General features: G+C 40.5%; 2 protein-coding genes across 2 annotated transcripts; one reads left to right on the top strand and one right to left on the bottom strand.

Moving 5' to 3' along the window:
- Positions 1–5,869: 5,869 nt before the first annotated feature.
- LOC6564737 (low-density lipoprotein receptor-related protein 4) lies at positions 5,870–16,045 on the bottom strand. The gene is made up of 13 exons (XM_001991752.2): positions 15,957–16,045; positions 13,451–15,042; positions 13,086–13,207; positions 12,826–13,017; positions 11,286–12,751; positions 10,030–10,245; positions 8,741–9,966; positions 7,882–8,273; positions 7,684–7,809; positions 6,940–7,057; positions 6,387–6,876; positions 6,158–6,315; positions 5,870–6,101 (listed from the first exon to the last, which is right to left on the bottom strand). The coding sequence occupies exons 1-13, from the start codon at positions 16,006–16,008 to the stop codon at positions 5,964–5,966; spliced, it is 6,288 nt and encodes a 2,095-aa protein (XP_001991788.1). The 5' UTR covers positions 16,009–16,045; the 3' UTR covers positions 5,870–5,963.
- A 4,869-nt stretch (positions 16,046–20,914) lies between these two features.
- On the top strand, positions 20,915–24,174 carry LOC6564736 (gamma-aminobutyric acid receptor subunit beta-like). Its single transcript, XM_001991751.3, has 7 exons — positions 20,915–21,220; positions 21,515–21,686; positions 21,762–21,946; positions 22,015–22,172; positions 22,865–23,368; positions 23,522–23,743; positions 23,843–24,174. The coding sequence occupies exons 1-7, from the start codon at positions 21,144–21,146 to the stop codon at positions 24,016–24,018; spliced, it is 1,494 nt and encodes a 497-aa protein (XP_001991787.1). The 5' UTR covers positions 20,915–21,143; the 3' UTR covers positions 24,019–24,174.
- The last annotated feature ends 870 nt before the right edge of the window (positions 24,175–25,044 follow it).

Genomic DNA, 25,044 nt, shown 5'->3' on the forward strand with positions numbered 1-25,044 from the left:
CATAACTCAAAAAAAAAAAGAAGATTGATTGGCTGGAAAAAATGAATAAAATAAATATGATGGCAGTAAATTCAGACTTGAATAATTCTTTTGCTCCTCTGCCAATTTCTAATTTAGCACAAATTTAGGACAAAAAATATGAATTTCATTAACCCATCTGCTTGGACCCCCCCGTGATCTTGTCGCTCCACCCAGTTTCAGGAAATCGGAGTAGAATCCCAATAGGATAGCACAACGAAAAATTGTTGGGCTAAGTGAGTCGGATTTATTGGCCAGCAACTGTCTAAGCCAAACAGTTGGCCAGGTTTGGTCGATCCTTTCAATTGCGTAGTGGATACAATAATCAGTTTTTTAAAGTGGTTTTTTGAAAGTATTGCATATGTTAATTTTCTAACGGATTTGCTTTTAGCCTTATTGTACTAATGGGAATAGAATTAGATAATTAGATAAATACTCACCAATTAACTAGTATCGTGTTCTTGTTTAAGTTTGCAAGATGAACAGCTCCGTTTCCAATCGTTTCTTTTATTATTTCATTTAAATTTGAATTTCTATGCTAAAACCATAGTAATTTTCACATGTTTTTCTGCCCATATTGGGAAATGAATAAGTTTGAGTAAAAAACTTCATCCGACCAAGTCTCGGATATGCAAGCAAATCAAATAAAAACACTCACACACACACACACACACACACATTCAGCCGATGCAACAACAACGACGTACAACGTACAACATATTCAATGATAAGGCAACATTCACAAATGAAAATAATCGTCGATTTCGATTGATTGGCAATAACGGTGTGAAGATTAACACAACTGAGCTGGCCCACAAGCGTGATAGTGTTCAACATTCAACAGAATGCACGGAATCCGTCACATTTGCAACATTTTCAACTGTAATTTAATTGAAGAGGACCTGCGATGTTGAATATCAGCAAACACTGCGCTGCCGTTTATCGCGAGTCGCGAGTCGAGGAGGGTTCTGCAAGTACGAACAAGTATCAAAACGCCAGCAGCATCAAATGTTTGTCGTCGGCCTTCGCAAATGCACAGCGCTGACGCTGACGCTGTCGCTGTCGTTGTCGTTGTCGCTGTCTTTGTCGCTGTTGCTGTCGCTGTCGCCGTCGACAGTGCCGCGTCACTTCGCTAGCGCCATCGCTGTCGGCAGTCGGCTGTCGCAGTCGGCAGTCGGGTGTCGCAGTCGGCAGTCGGCTGTTTGCTGTCGGCTGTCGGCAATAGGAGGCCGTTCGGCATTGCTTGGCATTTCGCTTCGTATTCAGTTACTGCAGTTGCACCATACGGCCGAGTGGGGCTCAGTTCGACAACGCGGCACACTCGCTCATTCTCTTTTCCCTCTTTTTTGTCTTTTTTTTTTCATTCTCCGAGTGAACTCTCTGGCACTCGGCGTTATTAACGTTGCTTTTCTTTTATTTGGCATTGACGATTTGAAGCCAAAAACAAGGTGCACCAGCAATAAAACAACAAAAAAAAAAAAGAAAAACGTTCACAACACTGACACTAACAAAAAAGATGTACTTGGCATGTACAAGTAAATTATTTAAACTGTTGTTCATGTGCATAAGTATTTACTTGCGTGTGATTAAAGTCCTCACACACACTCACACACTCGCACACACACACACACACACACTTACACACATGTGGGGCAAATAATGCTGGCAAATATCCCATGTGCGAATGTGATGCGCCTTTTGCTGACATCATCATCATGATACGCCTAAAATTGCTTTCAAAGCCCACTTAAAAGTTGGGCAACTCTTTTACTTATTTCAGACGGCATTGATCATATAAAGCCCACCACTATTGCGGAATCATCGGCAGTTTCATCACTTCATGTTTTATCAATGAGCTATACTAAATAGTTTGTTTAATCGACCAAATATTACACAATTACTACCACCAAACATTCTTGTTTTAAAGTCACTGAAAACTACGATTTTTCGCCATAACGAATAAAAACTAGTCTAGGAGTCGTTTCCGAGAAAATTGAAGGCCGAATAGACAAACACTCTCACAACCAGAACGGACAGGAAATAATGACACAATATATATATTAGCACATGTTCCTTACACATATGTAAGGATAGATAGGCTGGACAGCAAGTCGACAACGGGCTGATAATTCTTATTGGTTAATTTGCTTGTTCAATTATATGTGGTGAGCGCCCGATAATTGGTTACGCTATATAATAAATTAGCAGCACGCTAAGGCCAAATCGAGCACTCCCACACCCAAACTCACAAAAGTACACACAGATATGTAGTAAGACATTACATATGAACAATACGTGACACAGTCCACTTAGTGGCAGCATAGGCAAGGTTAGCAATGCAATGCAACAACTAAGAATATACGAATTCTTGCACTTATGTAAAAAATAAAAATATATTAAACAGAAAACAAAAACCAAAAAAAAAAAAAAAACAATAAACAGAAAACAGAAAACACAGAGATAGTTTAAGGAAAATTAGACACTTATCCGTACCATTGGCTACACACGAGTAGCCAAAACCGGAACAAGCTAAATCAGGGCACGTTTGATGCGTGAAGTGAGACTTGTCGGGGACTTGCAATGTGTGTGACTGTGGCTGCTGGACTTGATTGTGCGACTGGTGCGCCCACATTGCCTCGTTGCTGCCCAAACTATGCACATTGTCTCATAACGGATGCCTGATTACAGCCGAGAACGAGGGCCAACAAATGGTTAAACTTTAACGAGCCACGAAGGAGCGAAATGGCGAAAACATCATCGACACTCTCTATTTTGCTGGCTTCGAGAGCGCATGGCTCTCAGCACGAAGCACGACTGCGTGGGAAAGTGGGAATTCGCCGAATGGGGCCCAGCACACAATTTGCATGAATCCTGTTCCCTATTCTTATTCACGATTTGGAGGCTCTCCTCAGTTATTTTGCACGGATTCGTCATATTTCCAACTAGCCCTAATCGTCCGATTATCTGCAAGGGGCATCATTTTTCAATTTACATTGGCTCCTTTATATATATATACATATATATTATATAGGTAGAAATATATAATATATATATTTATAAATATATATATAATTCGTTTGTATTGCGTTTTCATTGAAATTGCAGACATTCGACAGAAGTTAGAAAACACACTTGTAAATTTCGGCATTATTTTCAAAAGATTTGACACTTCGATTTAAAATATTGAAAAAAATCGCAAACATCGATTTGCACAACGTAAAAACTCATCGCATATCGATGGAACGCCAAAATATCGATACTTATCTGTACAAATTAATTGACAATCTGGTTCAACAGACAAGCAAATGGTATCGATACTAGCATTCGGAGTGGCTTTTAAAGTACTCAAAGTATCGTAAAGTAAAAACAGGCGCAAAATTACGTAAACGTCTCCTGTTTCTAAGACAGGCTGAAAAGTATTGCGCAGGTCTGACCCAAAACAACTTGCTTCAATTCGGCATCACTTAAAGATCGGATTAAAAAAAAATACATTTCCATAAAATTCCAGCTTAAAATTGCAGGTATATTATTTCCAGGACATCAGTATTAAGTTCCCCTAAGCAGACGAGAGCCTTACGAGCTGAGAATAAGAGTGTAGATGCTGTCCCAGAGATAAGAAATGTATAAATGACAGAAACGGTTTTAATAAATCAATATATTTAATAATATCAACTCCATTTTATGCTTTATTTTTATTGAGCACTCGACCTGTCCCAAATGTGCGATAAGGTTTGGTTAAATTATTTTACAAATTGACACATTCGTCGATTTACATACATCATATGTTCTTTTTTTTTCTACATTTATGAATTTTGCATATCATTCAATAAAATATAAACGCAAAACAGTTGTGACAGATCTCGTTGCGATGACAATTCATTCGTTTTTGTAATAAGTACATACAATACATACATATTTAGTTTTCAGTGCAGCTTCAACGCAACGGTTTTAATAATGTCATCAACACAAAGAAACATTTTTAATTTTCTTCATTTTTTTTTTTTTGTTTGTTTGTTTTCTTTTTATATATATGTACATATATTTACGCATACGTAAGATTTAAACGAGTAATTACTATGACTAACAATCAAAGCTGTGCAAATCGAAAAATTTGTTTTTTTTTAGCTTTAGTTTTCTCTTTTCTTTTATTTTTTGATTTCCGAAACACCAATCAATTCCACTTTCGCTAAATTTGATTAAAATCGCGATTGCTAGTATTGAAAAATTCCATATGCATGAAATATGGGAGATTAAGACCAGTTCTTATAGTTTTTTTTTAAATTTTTCTTCTTTTTTTTTTTGCTCATAGTTTTAGTGTCGCCAATTTCATATTTTTTGTATTCAGATTACTAAAAATATAATTGCCAGCAGAATCAACAAAATGTTATCAGCGAAATATAAACATCCGAAAGTTATATTAAAATCAGTTAAAGTTTTTGATTTCTTGTAGTTATTGTAAAGGCAATCTTGTTTTTTAATATTCGATTTAGTTGACTTTTCATTTGAGTTGGCAACACCGACCATTATAAGTATATGTACATACATTTGTACTAGTTACTGTCTGTCAATTTTAGTGGTTTACCTATGGGCGAAGTTTATTATTGCACGGTGAATCGATCGGCCAAAACTCACAAAGAATTAAAGAAAAATTTAAATGAAAATGTACAACAAAAAAAAAAACAAAAACGAAGTTTTAATTACATTAAATGAATGGTGAATGTAAGGCCTTAAACTAAAATAATTCCTTTGTAGATAGATATATTAATGTAATTCCATAAGAAATAAGAATTGTGAATTATATTACAATTTTTCGCCCCGACGATATTTTTTTAAAGAGATAAGCCACATTTATAACGTGATAATACTTGCTTATGTACTATTAACATTTACAATTCATCTCATTGCAACTTTGTTGCAATCTCCGATTTTATACACACTTAAATCAGCTGCTCACATTTACGATTTGATGCATGATTTCACGTTTACCCCTCCTAACTTCGGTACCAGAGTATAAAAATACACAAAACTCAAACATAAAATGGAAAGCTGCTATCCTTGACAGTTAGTTCACAATAATGTTAATGTAAAACGATTATTATTTTCCTAGTTTGTTGTAAGTTTTTGATTTTAGTATAGACTATAAAATACATGAACACCATGGGCCTGAGCGAGATAGCGTCCTGCAGGCCTACAAACCATTGAAGTTTGCTGATTTATTTATATATTTTGTTTCGCAACTTAACAAAACTATATCCTAATGGAACTTGTTCGTTAACAATAAGCTCCCAGAACACAAACAAAAAAAACATATGTATAGTGAAGCAAATTTTGTTCTGTAGCTCTGATTCCTTAGCACATTACATGTTATTTGTTTTCTGTTTTCTGTTTTTTTTTTTTTTTGGTATTTTGTTAAATGTATTCCTTCTCACAACGATGAGCATTTGACTTTATATTCATTTTGTTAACAGACGAACGAGCAAAGGTATTTCGATTTCGATATCGATATCTTTTCCCCGTTCACTACACAATGTAGTCGTTTTGAGTAACTTAAATTACAATATTTATCATGGCCCACTACATACTCCTTGCTTTTAGGCAAGTATAATCACGGCATAAATAACTGGCTGTCAAAATATAAATGAAAAATTATACAAATTCACGTCATTTACAGGCCTAATTTGTTTTGTTTTGTTTTGTTTTTTTTTTTTTTGACTTAACATCAACAAAATTACACAGCCAGTTAGGCAGATAGTTAATATATATGCTTTTGCCTAAAGAATCTGAGGAGTCCAGCTTCTTAGCCCTACACTTACAACATCATTATCATCAGCATCATCATCATCATCTTCATCATTCGCTTCTCATCCTCATCGTAACAAAATTGTATTATTAATTATGTAATAGGGAATGTTTCTGGTTGATGACTTATGTAACATCATTTGAGTTTATGTGATAGTCGAGAGCGTTGTCAATTGCATAGTCTTTGTTGACGGCGATGCCATCGGTGACGGCGTCGGTACAAATAGGCTGGACGAAGCAGTTTCCGTTGTTAGACTGCGTTCCTCGTACACCCCACCGCGTTCCTAATTGTTAAATATGTTTAAGTAACAATATGACAATAACAATAATAGCGACTTACTTGCGATTTATCGTATTTGAACCGTTTCCAGATGTTTGTCTTCGGCTCCATAGGTGTGCCGTCAACGTTGTAGTTAGGATTGGAGAAAGTCAGTACTGAGCGGCTAGAGCCGCGGGAGTTACGCTTTGATTTTTTGCGATTTGTATTAAAAGCGAGCACTGCAAAACCAAACCCAAGATTAATATCAAGTTCATCTCTCATCTAGAGGATAGGTATGGATGTTGCTTACTAAATATCACTAGCATTATAATGACCACCATGACAATGACAACGCCGAGCGCAATGAGCACAAAGAACTCACGCTCGTTGTCTTCCTTTTTCTTGAGGTCATCATCCTGCTGGTTATTGTTTTCGTGATTTTCAGTCGATGCGTTGTCATCATTCAGTTCATCGGAGTAATCGGGATCCCCCTCAAAGCGTGCTGGGACCAACTCCCTGGGCGCATTCGAACATGGTCGACCATCGCTTTCCGGTCGATCCGGACAGGCGCACACATAATCGACGGCACGATAGAAGCACAGATGCGAGCACCCGCCATTGTCCTGTGCGCACTGATTCCAGCTCTTCGCCTGGCGCTGCTGCGATACGGCCCGTATGTCCAGTGCACCGCTCAGCGCATCACGCACCTCGAACGGATAGCTGTAGCCCATGCGGGGCACTCGCTGGGAGCGGTAAACAGACTTGTTATACCAATCGGTCCAGTATATGTTGCTCTCAAACTGAAAGCGATTGTATGTTAATGAATGTCTATATCATAAAAAGTGTCACAGTATCGGGCTTACCATTGTAAGACCAAATGGGTGTGGTGCATATGGCACAATGGTCTGTCGGCGTTTACCATTAAAATCCACCTGGCCAATATTGTCCTCAAGCGCATCCGCCCAAAGCAAGCGTCGATTGCTGTCAAAGAGGTCAAAAGTTACGAAATATATTATATATTATAAAACAGCAATACTATTTTACAAAATATAATTACAAATTTGTTTTGATTAACTTCCACTGCATACATAGTAGTATATTAACAACAACAAATATCTGCTTTTAGCCAAATGCCTTAAACAAACTCTCCCCAAGTCAATTTGATTTTGCACTTACCAAACTTTCTTACCAGGTGCGAAAGAGAAACAAGTTTTGTTTTGTCATGGCGGAAAAGGTAGAGACAGCACTATTTATATATGATAGTGTCAAGCGAGAAACCAAGAAGCAATTAAAATTATGTGAGTGTAAAGAGATGGCAAATAAAGCAACGTTGGCCATCTTCTGTCCTGCTCCATAACATAAAAGTAGCTTTGGGCGAGCTCAAAGCATGACAAAACCAAACTTGACTCGGTAATTTGGTATGATGATGTCTCATCCGACAATCCTATTAATCTTGAGCTAGGCCAGAGCTTGAGAAGACATTTGGAAATCATAAAGATCTGCTAATAGTTTGGTCTGCCTTCTTTTTCAAATGTATATTAAAATTTGTTTTGGCAAGGGTATGTTATCGTCGTTGTGCCCAATTTCTAGTTATATAAGGAACTCACGCAAAATCAATGGTTAGACCCGTTGGAAAACCCACGCCCGATGTCACAATTGCGGTGCGATTGGAGCCATCTAAGAAACTGCGTTCGATTTTCGACGGCGAATTCCAGTCCGACCAGAAAAGATAACTGCAGCAAACGAAAACATGATAATTAGCTACAAAAAAAAAGATTATAGTTTTTTAAATGGCCAGAACATACGCCTTGGAGGGATGTATGATAAGAGAGCGAGGATCGCCCAAATCCTCGGTGATGAGCTTCTTGCGGCAGCTGCCATCAATGCGAGCCACTTCAATGAGTTTGCGATCAGTGTCCGACCAATAGAGATTATCGGCAACCCAGTCAACAGCAATGCCATTTGGTGTCAGCAGCTCGGTGCTGACGACCACTTTGCTCTCAGTGAAATTCAGTAGATTAACACGCCGAATAATGTCCAAATTGACGTCAGCAAAGAATAGCAGGCTCTTGCGGAAATGAAAGTCGAGCACAACAGCACCGTGGACGCCATTGATGGGGAGAACCACGTCCATGTAGTCACCGCTGTTTAGTGAAATCATGCCAATGCCCGAGCGCAGTGCAATCAAGAGGTAGTCCTAAATAGAAGATAAATAAGATTTGTAATTAAAGCAGAGCATATATATTTATATTATGTTGTAGCATAATAAACATATCGAAGCAATTGCGAAAACAAAGGGTTTCTCAATAATATATTGAATTTGCCAATTTCAGCAGAAATTTATATATTTTCCGATACTTCTGCTGCACCACTAAAGTGACTTGTGGCCCAATTAGTATATTGATCTATCATAACAAGAAAAGTAACTGCTGAGGTAATAGTCACCAAGGTAATTATTATGGGGCATTGGTCAACGTAATCATAATAATAGCAAACAATTATAATAATCGAGTTCGAGGTTGGCAATAGAGGCAACAATAACAATCCAAATAGAAAGATGCAAGAATAATAATAATTCATGACACGATACCCAAATAATAAGTATTTAGTTCGGGAGTTATTGGCTTTATATATACTCTATATATAGTAATATACTCGACTTACATTTGGCAAATTTTCACAAATGGTTGTGCTGTTCTCACGTAGTTTGAGTCCAGTTGGACACTGGCAAGTAAATCCCGATGGGTTTCGCAGGCAAAGGTGCGAGCAGCCACCGTTGTTGAGGTCGCAGGCGTTCTCCGTGAGTAACTGGTGCTTGACAATCACCTTAATGTCCATCAGGCCATCAATGTTGGTCATGACGTCTCGCTTGGCACTTGTGTTCCGACGATCAGCCATGTGCAGTGCCTTCGACTTCCAGTCGGTCCAATAGATATAGTCACTGGTCAGCGCCAGGGCATATGGATGGTGTAGGGCAGACATGATGAGCTTGCGCTGATTGCCCGTATAATCGCAGGAGTCAATGGTCTTTAGACGCGCATCCACCCAGTAGATGCGTTTACTCTTGAGATCCAGCGAGAGGCCGTTGGGCCAGCCGAGATTTGCGGTCACAATGCGGGAACGCTCATTGCCGTCCAAATGCGAACGCTCGATCTTGCGATAGTGCCCCCAGTCGGTCCAAAAGAGTAGACCCGCCTCGTAATCGAGGGCTAGACCGCGAGGCGACTCCAAGTCCTTGTAGGCAATAACATGACGATGTCTGCCATCAAGGGTGGCCACCTCAATTGTGTGCCTGCCGGCATCGGCCCAATAAATTGTTCGCCCAATCGAGTCAACGACCAGTCCGTCCGGATTCTCTAGACTCTCGCCGATCACTTTGTGCACATGCAGGCCATCGGGACTGGAGCTCATGATGACATTCTCTATAGTGTCCGACCAGAAAATGTAGCCCGTCTTCTGATCAACGTCCAGCGCAACTGCATTGGAGATTGGTGGCAGCGGCAGCACAACATCGATTAGATGATCAAAGTCCAATGAGATTTGACGGATATCAATGCGATGGGCAAACAGAATGTACTTTGTGGGTCCCTCGGAGCACGTGCGACGGTCCTCCTTAAGCTGCACCCCAACGGCGCAGGCACACGTGAAACTTGTTGGATTGAGGAGGCACAGGTGAGAGCAGCCGCCATTCCGCTTGTCGCACGCATTGTAGACACGCCTGCGCGATCGATGGAACACCCTAATGTCCATTAGGTCACTGCTATTGGCGATGACAGTGGCGACATTCTTGCCCGTCATTTTATCGGCACTCATTGCAGACTTGGTATCCCAATCGGTCCAATACACACGACCACCGCTCACATCCAGTCCAAAGGGATGGCCCAGTCCATCTGCAGGGCAACGCCAGCTGATTACATCCGATTGAGACAAGAGCAAAGTTATTTAATACTTACTGATTATAACTTTGCGACTGCTGCCATCGAAGTTCATGTTCTCCAAAGTTTTTGTGCCTCCGTCGACAAAATACAATTTGTGTTGGTCATAATCGATGGCGAGTCCATTGGGCCATATTAGTTTCTTGGACGCTATAATAACACGACTGGCGCCATCCATGTTGGCACGCTCGATCATTGCCTCCTCACCCCAATCCGACCAGAACATGAGACCATCTATTGGTTTTGAAAAAGCAAAAAAAAAAAATATTAAAAGAAAAATCAATTAACAAGTAACAATAGCTTTGGCAGGGGAAATCTCTCTATTCCCATTAAGAAACAAGTAAGAACTGCCAAATACTCTGATATCAATATGTAACACACTCTGACACCAGGTGCCAACAAGGTGGGTCCAGCCAAGAAATACCCATCCGATGAAGGAGGTTCCTTGTAATCTACCTCCAAGTTTGGCTTTAAAATCGCAATTTCCGAAAAGAAATGTTGGGCGACGTTCCTAGTAATATATCTTGCAGGTTTGCTAACTATTGCTCTTAAATTGTGGGAGAAATAGGCTTTTACCGTTTTTGGGGGCGTGAGTGGGCGTGATCTTTGAAGGACAACAAGCTAACTTCCAAGATTTGGGACTTTTTCTTTAAAATATGAGGAAATATACGGTTTCATCGATTTAGACTTTCAGATATATCGTTTTTGACGTTTATTGCGGCAGCTGTGGGCGTGGCCAATATACCTTCCAAATTCGATGGTTCTTACTCGAAAACTGTTGAGGCTATAGTCTGGGGAGATGAGCGTGTCGAATGCCATTAGTTGAAGGACAACGCCAACAACAAACCAGCTTTCAAACTGTGGGATATATATGGCTTTATCGATTTGCGACTATCGACTTTATCGATTTCCTAGTATCCTAGTAGAGGCTATGATTTAACTGTGTCTTTGAGAATTCTGCATTATAAGTTAAATAACTTGGAGTATGTTAATTCAAAACGAATAAAGTGTAAAATTAAAAAAAAAAAACTAAAGAACTTTCCACTAGATGAAAAATCGATTATTTTCCAAATATTGTGAATTTAAAACTGGTAAAAATTACAGGAACACCTTACTAAATTCTTAACATATATTAAAAAATGAATAAGTAAAATTTCGTTGTGTTGTGTTCTAAATTGCCTGTAATTATTTATTGGTCTCCCACTATTGTCAAAGACACATATATATATATAATATATCTGTGTATGTGGTAAGCATAGTTTCATAGTTCTTACCTATTGGATTCACGACAATATCGCGCGGTTTGTCCAACTTTTCCCAGACGAGCAGTGTGCGCATTTTTCCATTTGTGGTGGCCACTTCGATGCGATTTGTCGATGGATCCGTCCAATACAGTTTGTCGGTGATCCAGTCGAGGGCCAGGCCAACGGGCGATACCAAATTTGAATGCACAACACGCTGCTGATAGCTGCCATTGAGATGAGCCTTATTTATGGAACTACGCTCCACGTCTGTCCAGTAAATGAAGTCTGTTTCGCTACACCAGTCGAGGGCGACGGCATGCTTTAAATTGTCCAGTGGCACAATCATATCGACCTCATTTGGTCCAAATGACTTGGTGTTTAGCTGACGCAAACGAATATCCTTGCGGCGAGCGACCAGGACGAGCTTATCGGGTGCACTCTTGCAGGTTTTGCCATCGTCCTTCAGCGACAATCCGATGGGACAGCCACAGCGGCGAGAGAGTCTATTGGGTAGGCACAAATGTGAGCAACCGCCGCGCAAGCCACGCCTATCCTTCTGGCATCGATCCTGATAGTCCGGCTGACGTGCTGGATGGTAAGCGTGTATATCCATGGGAAAGTGAAAGTTCTCGTGAACAGATCGAAAACCTTTGCCCGTTATCTTGTTGGCTGCTGAGACGGTCTTTGTGTTCCAGTCCGTCCAGTACATGGTATCTTCGAAGATAGTCAAAGCGAACGGATGCGGCAGATGGCTGCTAAGCACCTTGATCCGCTCGCTGCCATCCAGATTGGAGCACTCAATGGCATGCTGTTTGGCATCGGCCCAGTATATCTTGCTGTTGGGATAATCAATGGCCAGACCATTTGGCCAGGTAACACCCTTCGATATAATCACCTGTCGCTGCGACCCATCCATGTGAGCACGCTCTATTTTCGGATTCGGTCCCCAGTCGCTCCAGAACACCAGTGCTTCACCCGGATGTATGACGATGGCACGTGGCTTATCCAAATCACTTGAAACGATCACCGTACGCAAATTACCCTGGAAATTGGCAACCTCAACGCGTCGTGTGCCAGAGTCCGTCCAAAACAATAGATCATGCACCCAATCCACAGCAATGCCACCCGGTGATTCCAAGCCCCACTTGATGACGTCACGTACACGCGTTCCATTAACGTAAACCATTTTGATGACATCCGTGGAGACATCGGACCAAAACATCATACCCTTACGATAATGGAAGTCCAATGCAATCGCATTGTGCAATCCCTTGACTATGGCCATATAACGATTATTGCTGAGCGTCACACGCCGTATATCCCAACGATTCGCCACCAGTAGGGTCATGGCACCTCCGAGTGCCTTGCAGGTGCGCAGATCCGGCCTCAATATGTAGCCCATTTCGCAGGAACAAACAAATGAGCCCATCGTATTATGGCACTTTTGTGAGCAGACAGGACTTGTCAGATACTGGCACTCGTCGATGTCCGTGCAGCTGTTAAGAAATGGACAAACACGAGAATTAATTTGGGAAACTGACGAAGATTATAGTTGGAAATTGATTCGCACTTTCGCTTATTCGTATTCATAAGGTATCCCAAGCGACAAGCGCATTCATCCCGTCCTCGAGCCGTCCTGATGCACAGCTGCTCGCATTGCTTGGGCTCGGGGCACTTTTGTTCGACGGGACAGTTGACCTCATCCTCGCCAAGCGGACAATCGTTTTGGCCATCACAGACATGTTTTTGATGAACACATATTCTGAAATGCATTTAAGCACTCATTAAAGCAATGGTTCTGGGTGGGGAGCGTTAATGCCATGAACTCACTTTAGGTTGGTGATATTCTTCTTGGCGGGGCACAGGAATTGGCCGGCGTCACACAGCAGGTGACAGTCGACCTCATCTTCTGCAGAAGAGCAATCCGGATAGCCATCGCAAAGCCAGGTACGCTGTAACGGATGCAATTCAAAATATTACTTAAGAATATTATATAATATAATATTTCTCAATAAATATGGAAACATGGAATGAACCTTGTCTAACCCTATTTATATCGGTCTGTCTGTTTATATCCCATTTAGTGTCTCTGCCTTAAGCTCATATTGATCCGGATCGGACCACTGTGCAAAGTGTTATTAATATATCCAGATACGTAACTCTATCGACTCAGATCTTTGCAAGGTTTGACTTACCAAAATGCAACGTCCATTGTGGCAGGTGAACTCGTCGGGGCCGCAGGTCAATGGGTGCTCTGGGTTCATATTGCCGCAGTCGTTCTCATCCTCGCCGCCATCACAGTCCTGCTCCTTGTCGCATTTCCAGCGCTTCGGAATGCAAGTGCCATCCGCACATTTGTATTCGCCGGACGTGCATTGCGATGGCTTCTGCTGGCAGTTCTCCTCGTCGCTCCAGTCACCGCAGTCGTTGTCACCGTCGCAGCGGAATCGATTGAGTATACACTGGCCGCTGGGCCCGCCAGCACCACCCAGTCCGCCACGGCACTTGAACTCACCCTCCGGGCAGCTGTTGATAACGGCCGGACACTTGTGCTCATCGGAGTTGTCATCGCAGTCGCGTTCGCCATCACAGCGAAAGGCTTGGGAAATGCAGTAGCCGTCATTGCAGGTGAAATGCTCATCGGTGCAGCTGCTGCGATTGCAGTGCACCTCATCCGAGTAATCTTTGCAATCGTTCTCGCCATCGCATAGCCACGGTCGTGGAATACAGAAGCCGTTCTGGCACTCAAACTGATCCTCCGTGCAATTGGTGCGCGCTCCACAATGCGTTTCATCCGAGTAGTCGCCGCAGTCATCGTCGCCGTCGCATAGCCAGTCCTTGTTGATGCAGCGAAAGGTCTTTGGGCACATAACATGCAGGCCGCTCTGCTCGCACTCCTTCTCCAGCTTGGACTTCATGTCGTCGGTATTGTCGCAATCGAACTCGTCGGAGCCATCGGTGCACTGCACCTCGCGATTGCAGCGTCCATGGGACTCGATGCACTGGCAATTGCTGCACTGCCACTGCAACTCCTCGCAGCTATTGTGGCAACCAGTGGACGGTGGTGCGCTGTAGCCATCGCCGGGCTGACTCAGCTGCCGGGGATCGTCATGGACAACAACCCTATTCGCAAATGGGCGGAATCCCTTCTGCTTGTTGTTCGCTCCGGCCACAAAACCATCACGGCCACGTGTGCTCGACTGTCGATCGGATTCGCGTACAACATACATATCGCCACGTCCACCCTGGGCACCAACATTCCGGAACTTTGGGGTGTCGCCGGTGCTTGTGGTGCCCGCGCCAGTCGCAATGCTTGGCTTATGAGGTATCATTGGTTCCTTGGTAAAGACGTGCCCATACATCTTGTCAACTTCATCGATGCCCTCGATATGATCATCGATGTGATCGTGGTCGTGGTTGTGGTCGTGATCGTGATCATGGTCATGATCGGGATCGTGATCTGGATGGTGAGCGTGACCGTGGTCATGCACAAGATCATAATTATGGTCATGGTCACGGTCATGGTCATGGTTATGGTCATGGTCATGATCATGCTCGAGATGTGGTGGATACTCGGAAACGTTTATATAGTCGTGATCATGTTCCTTGTGCAGTAGCTCATCGGCCAAATCGTCATCGTTCACATTGCCATGGGATGATTGGGACTGCTGGTACCAGTGCTCTGGAAATTCAAGCTTACTCTTTGCATCATCATCATTTTGGTGGTTTACGTCGCCCTTGTTAAACTGCTTGCCAAGCCCGTACGTGAAATCGCCAATTCCCACACCTGCAAGCAATGAAGAAGAACAAATTAATTAATATTGAATTAAAGTGGAAAATAAGAAAAAAAAAATAAATAAAAATGTTATTAACTTTATTTCAAATATGCTGTGTAAATTAAAATTGAAACTAAAAATGAAAAGTTCATCTGAAAATCTGATGAACATAAATACACATTCCACACCACACAGTTGGGATAATGGCAACATTAATTTTACTTAAGTTAGTTCTGATAAAAAAAAGTTTGCTGCCAGATCCATAATTCTATTTCAATTTGTCAACATAAAATATATTTGATGCGATGCCACAAGTGGTTGAAATATTAGTTTTGATCTGATGTGAAGTGAATATCTATATTCTTAGCAATGCAATCCATTAATTCTCATTAGGGAAAAACTATGAATGTATGTAAATATGTATGTGTGCATCTATGTACATAAAGTGCGTGGGCTAATCAACTAACAGGTGGTATACACATAACTATGTATGTAATCTGCGATTATGCATTTGCCATGGATGGAGTGGGTGAATAGCCTGACAGCAAAAAATAAAAAATTAAAAGAATTAATAATAATTAAATAGATTTCCTATTTGCTTTTAATGTAGATATCATATAGATATAATAATTTGTGTACAATAAGTTGAGCATACAGCTGCTGATGGCATTTTAAGAAATTCATGATTGGTTTGCGATTGTCTTTTTTTTTTAATTTAATTATTGTATTTATGTGGAAAAAACTTTTGTAATGCTTTCGTAAATGCAAATACAAATTTTCATTGATAAGTACGCAGATGCGTACATATATACAAATCATGTAGGTGTATGCACAGATGTCTCTGTGTGTGGGTGAGTGACTATGTATGTATGTATGTATGTATGTATGTATGTATGTATGTACGTGACAGAGATATGATACTTACCAAAGCATATCAGGCACACCAAAGGGCAAAACGGCACGACTAACACATACATTGCCAACGCGCGGACTGCAAACACACACACGCACACGCACACACACACTGAGACACGGACACAGACACGCACGCACGCACGCACGCACGCAAGCACGCAAGCACGCACGCACGCACGCAACACTGGCGCTGCGTGAATGTGCGGCTGATGCTGTTCCCTCGTCGGCTGTGGCTGTGGCTGCTGCTGCTGCTGCTGCTGCTGTGGCTGCTGCTGCTGCTGCTTCTGTTGTCTCTTTTTGTTTTATTGGATTTTGGCGCGTGCGTGTGACGCGCTTCTAGCTGAAGTTTTTTTGGGCTGCTGTTTTGGCTACTGTGTTCGCACTTTAATGCGCTTCGCGTTGCGTAGGTGTCACATTCACAAGACCGTATGTACATACATATGTACTGGCACATACATACATATGTACATCGGCTGTATACGTCGGCAAGAAAATTCGTTCACTGCACATATGTATGTACAACACTTCAGTTGTTGTTGTTGTTATTCTTCTTCTTATTATTATTAACTATGCTAATTTTATAGTTTTCGCTCTTGCTAAATGCAAATTGCATTAAAAGTTTGTCAGCGAAATGCTCAGTTTGATTTTCTGTATTTTGATGCTTCACTTGTTACACATTTGAAATAGTTAAAGCAATTTTGATTTTGATTTGAATTCGTTTGATTGTACATTTATTTATGAAGATTATCGCTTGCAGAGCCGGTCCAGATCCAATGAACGTCTTTCAACTGCCAATAGATAATGGTGATTAACTTTCTTTTATTATATCCGCCTACATAAATACATACATATGTATGCATACATGCATATTTTTACACACTTTGTCAGTTTTATATATAGCACTTTTTTATGTGTATCACTTGCAAAAAATTGGTTAACAAGTTAAGCAATTTCTTTGCGTTTTTTTTTTAATTCACTGATGTTTGGTTTAATGCTTTGAAAGTGTATAATATAAATATATATATATATGTATATGTAGATATATTTATATATTAGAATGCACCCTGCTGCTGTTGACCCTTGCTTCACAGACCAATGTATATGTTGTGCGTATCAGATACTGGGAAACAACCACAACAACAACAGCAACAACAAATTTCGAATCTTTCATATTCAATCTAATTACGGTTGTTTGTCTCGCTCTTTTGTTTCAACGGACGACGGACTGTTGGCCTTTGAAATGGCCTGTTGCGACTGCTCCATAGCATACATTTGGGGCGCCACCAAAATTGCTTGCAACAACTATTGAATCAAACTATTTTAATTGTGTATTCGTTTCAAATAAATATTTACGTTGATTAAACATTTAGCTTGAACTTGGTATTAATAATTGTTTTGCCCATTAACTGATGCTGTGCACAGTTGTTAAGCAGTAGATACAATTATATTCAGTGTATGTGTGGACACGTATTGTATGTGTGTGTGTGTGTGTGTGTGTGTGTGGGTGTGTGTGGGTGTGTGTGTGTGTGTATGTGTGTGTATGTGTGTGTATGTGTGTTCGTCAAGGGAAACACCCACTGTGAACGTCGACAGCGGCTGCGGATTTGCCTGCGGCCCACGGATTTGCGGATATACGAGAGAAAAACTAGAAACTCTTTCAATATCATTGATGAAAAGATGGTTTTTTTCGATTAGATTAGCTTATTTGGTTTTTGTTAAACGTTGTTTTCTTTTCTTGTTTTTTTTTTGACACAATTTAATGATTGTTTTTTTGCTTGCTTTTTTGCACCGACCGCATGAAGGAAAATAATATTAAGAGCATGCGCATTCACTCACATCTACGAACTGCAGAATGTATGTAGATACATACATATTATGTTTTTTTATATTTAAGCCGTTTAGCAAACAAATTTGCATGCGTATTTTGCAATTATCCGCTTGCTAAAGCCCGCCCACGTCTTGTCGATCACACCACAATAGTTGTCGTTGTCGTTATCGTTGTTGTTGTCGTTGGCGTTGTAGTTGTCCTTGTTGTTGTTGTTGTTCTTGCTGCTGCTGCTGATGGTAGTGGTGGTGGTGGTGGTGCTGCTGCGGCTGCTGCTGCTGGTATAGTTGTTCGCGTAGCACAATTTCCTAGCACTTTAGCTGTGGCCAATTCTGTTGATTCTTCATTGCTTAAAATTGTATATATTTGTACGGCTGGCCAAGTCCTTCCCCAACTTCCATGTAGCTTTTATTATTTTTATTTTATTTCATTATTATTTCTTGTATTCTTTTGCTCAAGCGTGATGCTTGTGCGTCAGTTAGATGCTTGGAACGTCTGCTTGCGTGCTGCTTACTACGAAAAATGTGGACTAACCAGAGATTCACAGCAGTGGTCGGCATTCGCAGCTGAGCCGATTGTCCCACATGCATGGGAATCTGTGTCTGTGTGTGTGTGTGTATTTGTGTGTGTGTGTATGTATGTGTGTATGTGTGTGTGTGTGTGTGTGTGTGTGTGTGTGTGTGTGTGTGTGTGTTCTTCTTTGTATGTAAAGAAAAGCTTGCGCTCAGATTTCAGAAAAGCAACACACAATCGTTTCTCAATGGGCTTACTGAAAAGGAGCACGCAACTCACTCACACACAGACAGACTCTTTTGCTCAATTGGTACCCACACAAAGATAGACGCGGATTGCGTAAAACTGAGATGCTGTTGGTTGTCCTTGTTGTGCGTGTGCTTTGAAGCTTTTATGGCAACCATTGCAAAAGCTCGCTCTGAACCAACACAAGTTGTTGTCTCCAGCATACAAGCATTGGTTGGCATCCATAGGCCAATGTGTTTGTTATTCTATACGCTGCCGCAGAGCTTTTGTCATTGAGAACAAGCCACACAGAGATGCATTTCGACAACTAAACGTAGCTTGTTAGATATGTTTGCGTGTCGAGCACGTATTGCAAGAATCCCATTTGAATCGCTGATAAACAATAAATCGAATTACAATCGATTATGAAGGAGAGATTGCTTCTTTCCCCCCCTCCCCCCTGCACACATGGTAGTGTGATGTGGTTAGTGATAGATGCATACACTGACAAGTTAACCAATTTTCCCGAAAATCATTTACTTTCATACACAGTGACGTCACAAGCTATGAGGCGGACAATTGGCGCCGTGACCCGTCTCAGCAACAAGAGCACGACTGTTTTAATGAAGTCTGACATTCCAGAATAATATGATCCATCTGGGGTTGGGTTGATGGTGCCTCCACTTGTTAAAAAGAAAAGGCATACCTGGCTGACAACAGCGACTGCTCTCAAATAGTCGGTGCAAAGAGTAACTTATCGCTTTGCTTTCACTTTCATTGTATGTATGCTACTTAAATTAAGATGAGTCTGTGTCTGTGTGTGTGTGTGTGTGTGTGTGTGTGTGTGTGTGGGTGTCTGTGTTCGGGTGTGTGATGGCGCTAGGCTAGCAGCAAACAACGACGACAACCCTAAATGAGCATTAGCATCTCGTGATTCTGAATGAAATTGTTCCGTGTTGCAGCAGTGTTCAGTGGAATATGCCGACTGAGGCATGCGCAGGCCCAGGACTCGTTGTCGACATCGAGAGCCGAGAGGCGAGAGGCGCGAGGCCCCTCAACATCATCATCAATTAGAGCAATAGTCGCAGCAGCCGAAGCCGAACAACGGTAACTGACAGTAATCATTCGTTAGCTAGACACGGTAGGCGTTCCACATACACACGCAGCTGCTCACGACTCGCTCGTTGCGATGAGATACAGATACATATATTTGGATGCAGGGCGAGCGGGAAAAAGTGAATGGCAAACCGAATTTTAGGGCGTCCGTGTCACATTCGTTATTCGCTCGACGTATTACAGTGTCATCCGTTGGTGTGATTCTATTTCTATTTTTTTTCTTTGTTGTTGTTTTTCTTGTTTCTTGTTTCTTGTTTCGAATGCTCCACATTTCTTTTAAACAATTTTACGCAATTTGTTTAAATGAATGTGTGCAAATAAAAGTGTGTGTGTGTGTGTGTGATCTATTATTGACACTTTTGTGAGGGTTGTGTTCCCCAAAAAACACCATAATTAATGCAAATAAAGGCAACGCAAGTGCATGAATACAATGTCACCCAAAATGCACAATTACACACTCACACACACACACATTTAAATAGCAATGCATGTTTGCTTATAAATATGTCCTTACAAATATGAAATCAAGTTGTCATTTTTTCACAATTTGTATTTTTTATTTTTTTTTTTTGTGCAGTAGCTGCAGTTGCAAAAATGGGTCAGACACACAAAAGGCAAACACATGAAAGTATCTTTATATATATATATATGTGTGTGTGTGTGTGTGTGTGTGTGTGTGTAAGGCAACAATGATGAGGGCCCACATTAACGAGAAGAAAATTGCGTGAAGCAAAAAACCATGAGGCGCCTTCACAATGCGCTATTAGGAAGCACACAGTTATGTACTCAAACCTGGCACTTACGATTATATTCACATTTATATACATATATGGCAAGCATGAGAAGTTGATGTGAATATTTTTGAGTGTAATTTGCACATTCAGCTAAACATTTAACGATGTGTGCAACTTGTGTTTTACATGATAATTATGTGCTGCAATTTTTATTGAGCATAGGAATGCATTCAAATCACAGCTTTCATAACTAAAATGTAAACAACAACAACAACAAAAACAACGGAGGGCTTACGAAGTTTGTTCTTAAAAAGTATTTGCATTTATTCTAATGAATACAATTATATGTGAGCGAAAAAGAATCCTTGCAATCATGGAATCCTTGCAACCACACAAATACAAAACTCACAGATTACACAGTTTACAAAATGTACATCCAAAACTATAACTATAAAAATATTCGTATGCCAACAGTAATAATACGGCAGTTTGAGTATTTTCTAGAAAAAAACATAATATCTGCCGTTTTGTAATTTTTAAATATAGTATTTAAACTCTTTGGTTGTACAAATATATAGTGATATGTGCATCATAGTCATGAAGTAAATAATAAATAACAAAACAAAAACAAAAAAAAAAAACAACAAAAAAACGTATCCGCATCGAACGGAAACCAATGCCAGAGTATCAGTATCCGGAATGAAACTGGAAACGACAGCACAGACAATGCCAACGAGTTGAGAACCACAAAACGATAGCAATCGCAACTGTTAACGCTGCCAATATGACTAGCTATTGGTACCTGGGCGTCTGTTATAGCCTGCTGCTGTTGCTGCTGAGTGCCCAGCTGTCATTGGTTCGGTAAGTATTATGGATCAAATATAGCACAAGCATCTCAAATCTATCTTATGTATATGCTATGCTTGCAAATAGCTGGAGTCAAACTAAACATGCATTTATTGATTGGCTTCTGCAAGAATATGTCTCGGATTTGATCGATCTCAGAGACGATAAAAGCTACAGTATCCATTGTAATACACATATTTTCAACAGTAATCAAATCCACTCAGCTTCCAATTCTTATTTTATAATATGTCTAGATATGTCAGATATATTTTTGTTATTAATTTGAAATAATGTTCTCCATCCATCCAGATGCAAGCGAAAAGAAATGCTCGCGGGTCGCTTAGAGAATGTAACACAGACGATCTCAAAAATACTGCAAGGATATGATATACGCCTGCGGCCCAATTTTGGCGGTGAGCCTTTGCACGTGGGTATGGATTTGACTATAGCAAGCTTTGATGCGATCTCAGAAGTTAATATGGTAAATAATATAAGCCGCTCTTCGTGTACAACAATGCAGATCGAATTGTACTAATTTTTGTTGATTATTATTTAGGACTATACTATAACAATGTATTTGAATCAGTATTGGCGCGACGAGCGCCTGGCTTTTAATATATATGGACCATACTACGATACCGATGCAGAGGACGATGGAGTCAACGATGTGCTGACGCTGTCTGGCGACTTTGCCGAGAAGATTTGGGTGCCAGATACATTCTTTGCCAACGACAAGAATAGGTACGTAAGCTGTTCTACTCGCTGACTGTATAACAAATGTATATCTTTTCTCTTTTATGATAACACAGCTTCCTACATGATGTCACTGAGCGAAATAAGTTGGTACGTCTTGGCGGCGATGGAGCCGTTACCTACGGCATGCGATTTACCACGACACTGGCCTGCATGATGGATTTGCACTATTACCCACTGGACTCTCAGAACTGCACCGTGGAAATCGAGAGCTGTAAGTTAAGAATGCCAAACAATTCATTTATGCTAGTTCAGTCTAAATTGGTGTTTTTTGATATGGTTTGGACAGAGCCAAAGCAGTGCACTACGTACAGCAAGTTGTCGGAGCAATTTATCCATTTTTATTTGTCTTCTGTGGATATTTGTTCAATATCGCACATGTTTTGCATTTATCTCATTTCTAATACGCTTCAGTTAACTTACCGAATATCCGTTTAGTTTTAGTTTCAGTATTTCTTATGCTTTCATATTTGTATTCAAGTAGTGCAGTCAGTTTTTAGGCGGTTTGAGACGTTTATGTATTGAATGCTTAGTGCCTATACTTATTTTTGTGATTAGTCTGACTAACTTAATTAAATATAGAAGTCGTCGATGAATTTGCTCTCCGGCATTCAACGGAAATCGTGTTCAAGGAGTCATCATTTTTGTCAGTTGTGGCGCTTATATCTTATACATACTTGGATATGAATATGATTATGTGATAAGTGTTTTGAATGTCTGTTTCCATTTAAATAGACGCACAGCATCCACACCCTAAACCAACTAGGTACAAAGTAAAATTTCGATTATGATTCTCTTTTTCTTTTGGTAACCACATATATCTTTATTTAATTTCAACTAGCATTAATGTAATGAAAAGTAATTTGTCACCTTATTGTACCATCTGCTCTGATTCATGCTCAATAGATGGTTACACGGTCAGCGACGTAGTCATGTACTGGAAGCCAACACCGGTACGCGGCGTAGAGGACGCCGAACTGCCACAATTCACGATCATTGGTTATGAGACGAACGACAGGAAGGAGCGGCTGGCCACTGGTGTCTACCAGAGGCTGTCGCTCTCCTTCAAATTACAGCGCAACATTGGATACTTTGTGTTCCAGACGTACTTGCCCAGCATACTGATCGTAATGCTGTCCTGGGTATCATTTTGGATTAACCACGAGGCAACGAGCGCTCGAGTAGCGCTTGGTATAACAACGGTCCTCACCATGACAACGATCAGTACGGGAGTACGCAGCTCCTTGCCCCGCATCTCCTACGTAAAAGCCATTGATATCTATTTGGTGATGTGCTTTGTGTTCGTATTTGCGGCGCTCCTTGAATACGCTGCGGTCAATTATACATACTGGGGCAAGCGAGCCAAGAAGAAGATCAAAAAGCTGAAGGATTGTGATCAACATAAAATAGGTATGCACCGTATTAATATTGAAGTTTAAATACAGATTATTGCACAGAAGTAATCGTAAATCAATTGCACTAAAATCTTAAATTACGGAGACGCATTTGGTTTTTGTTCTAAAAGGTTAAAAGTTCTTTATTTCAATTCTCGTTATAAAACAGGTAAATTGGAAAAATCCGAAACGTGTTCAACAACAGAAGACATTATTGAGCTGCAGGACGTGCGCATGAGTCCTATACCTTCTTTGCGCAAGGGTAACTATAATGTGACCCTCGGCTCCATCGGCACAGAGACCATGGACTTGGCCAAGTTCCCGCCAAGCTTTCGCATTACTCGTAACTATGGTGCTGGTCGTAGTCAGCTGCGACATCGTGGTCAAAGAGGTAAATGAGACTTACCAGACCAAGAATCATATCATTATTTATATATGCTGTCTCTCTCTCTCTCTCTCTCTCTCTCTCTCTTTCTCGTTCTTTTGACAGGAATCTCAGCACGTCCCCGCATGATGCATGCCATTAAAAAGAGCGCCTCAGCCATTAGGGCGACATTACCAAAAATCAAGGATGTTAACATTATTGACAAGTATTCACGCATGATATTCCCCATTAGCTTTTGTGCGTTCAACCTGGGATACTGGATCTTCTACATATTAGAATAAGTAGTTGCTGCTGAAAATCTTAGTCATATTTACCAAAGTGTCATAGCCCCTGGCCTCCACCTGCTGCCCTCCCACTGATGAGAAATGATATATATTGATGACATTGACCAATTTATATATATATATAAATGAATGATAAACCTGCTACATACTCACATACATACATACAAATACTTAAACATGATATATATATATACATACAAGGAAACATACATACATATGAGTACATATATATATATATATATATATATATATAGTTAAGTATTGATATTCGCATAAGTAAATCACAGTAAATGTGTTCCCAGTAATTTGAATATTTACTTATAGCTAAATTAAGTACGAGTTTAGCCAAGTTATACAAGGAATTGGTATGCATTTGGCAAAATATTGATTTGAGCAGCTCAGCATAATGAACCATTTAGGATTAAGCAAAATCAATTAATGATCCACTGAGCTAGCTGTAAGTCTCAAAAATATTTTCACTCTCGTTCTTTCAAGTGCTTTTCATTGTTAATCACAATATTCACATTATCATACAAATCATTTACTGTATATTTCTTAGAAATGTTATTTAAATGGTTTACATATTTTAAACAAAATGCGTTTTAATTTCAATTCCCTTGGGTTAAACAAATGGGGAACTTTTATTTTTCAGAATAACCAGCGAATAAAAATATGTTAGGGTTATCCAAGTGCATACAGATCTTAGGATACTCGCTGTTTTACTATCCAAATCATTACTTAGCTGGAGAACTGTTTGCTTTTTATCAAAGAGACCAATACGATCATAAAAGAGATTACGTATACGTAACCATCGATATGGAGGCTAATAAATTGGCCAACCCAACAATATCTGTAGAATATATCCCACAATTTCGACTTGGGATATATTCTACAACATTGAACTTGAAGTCGGAATTTCGTCAGATCGTTCTGAATACTTTCCATTTGGGATAAAAAGTATACCCTGCTTTTTGATGTCCTTAGAATTAATTAGGAAAATCCTGTTACGCTTACACGTCTTAT

This window comes from Drosophila grimshawi, unplaced genomic scaffold (assembly GCF_018153295.1).
Source record: "Drosophila grimshawi isolate 15287-2541.00 unplaced genomic scaffold, ASM1815329v1 contig_848, whole genome shotgun sequence".
Taxonomy (NCBI): Eukaryota; Metazoa; Arthropoda; class Insecta; order Diptera; family Drosophilidae; genus Drosophila; species Drosophila grimshawi.

Excerpts from the sequence above, each read along its gene's own strand:
- LOC6564737 (XM_001991752.2), bottom strand. The coding sequence starts at position 16,008 with ATGTATGTGTTAGTCGTGCCGTTTTGCCCTTTGGTGTGCCTGATATGC. Across the intron at positions 13,208-13,450 it reads ACAATGGACGTTGCATTTTG|CGTACCTGGCTTTGCGATGG; the intron begins GTAAGTCAAACC and ends CATCCGTTACAG. Across the intron at positions 7,810-7,881 it reads ATCATACATCCCTCCAAGGC|TTATCTTTTCTGGTCGGACT; the intron begins GTATGTTCTGGC and ends CGTTTGCTGCAG.
- LOC6564736 (XM_001991751.3), top strand. The coding sequence starts at position 21,144 with ATGACTAGCTATTGGTACCTGGGCGTCTGTTATAGCCTGCTGCTGTTG. Across the intron at positions 21,221-21,514 it reads GCCCAGCTGTCATTGGTTCG|ATGCAAGCGAAAAGAAATGC; the intron begins GTAAGTATTATG and ends CCATCCATCCAG. Across the intron at positions 23,369-23,521 it reads TTGTGATCAACATAAAATAG|GTAAATTGGAAAAATCCGAA; the intron begins GTATGCACCGTA and ends GTTATAAAACAG.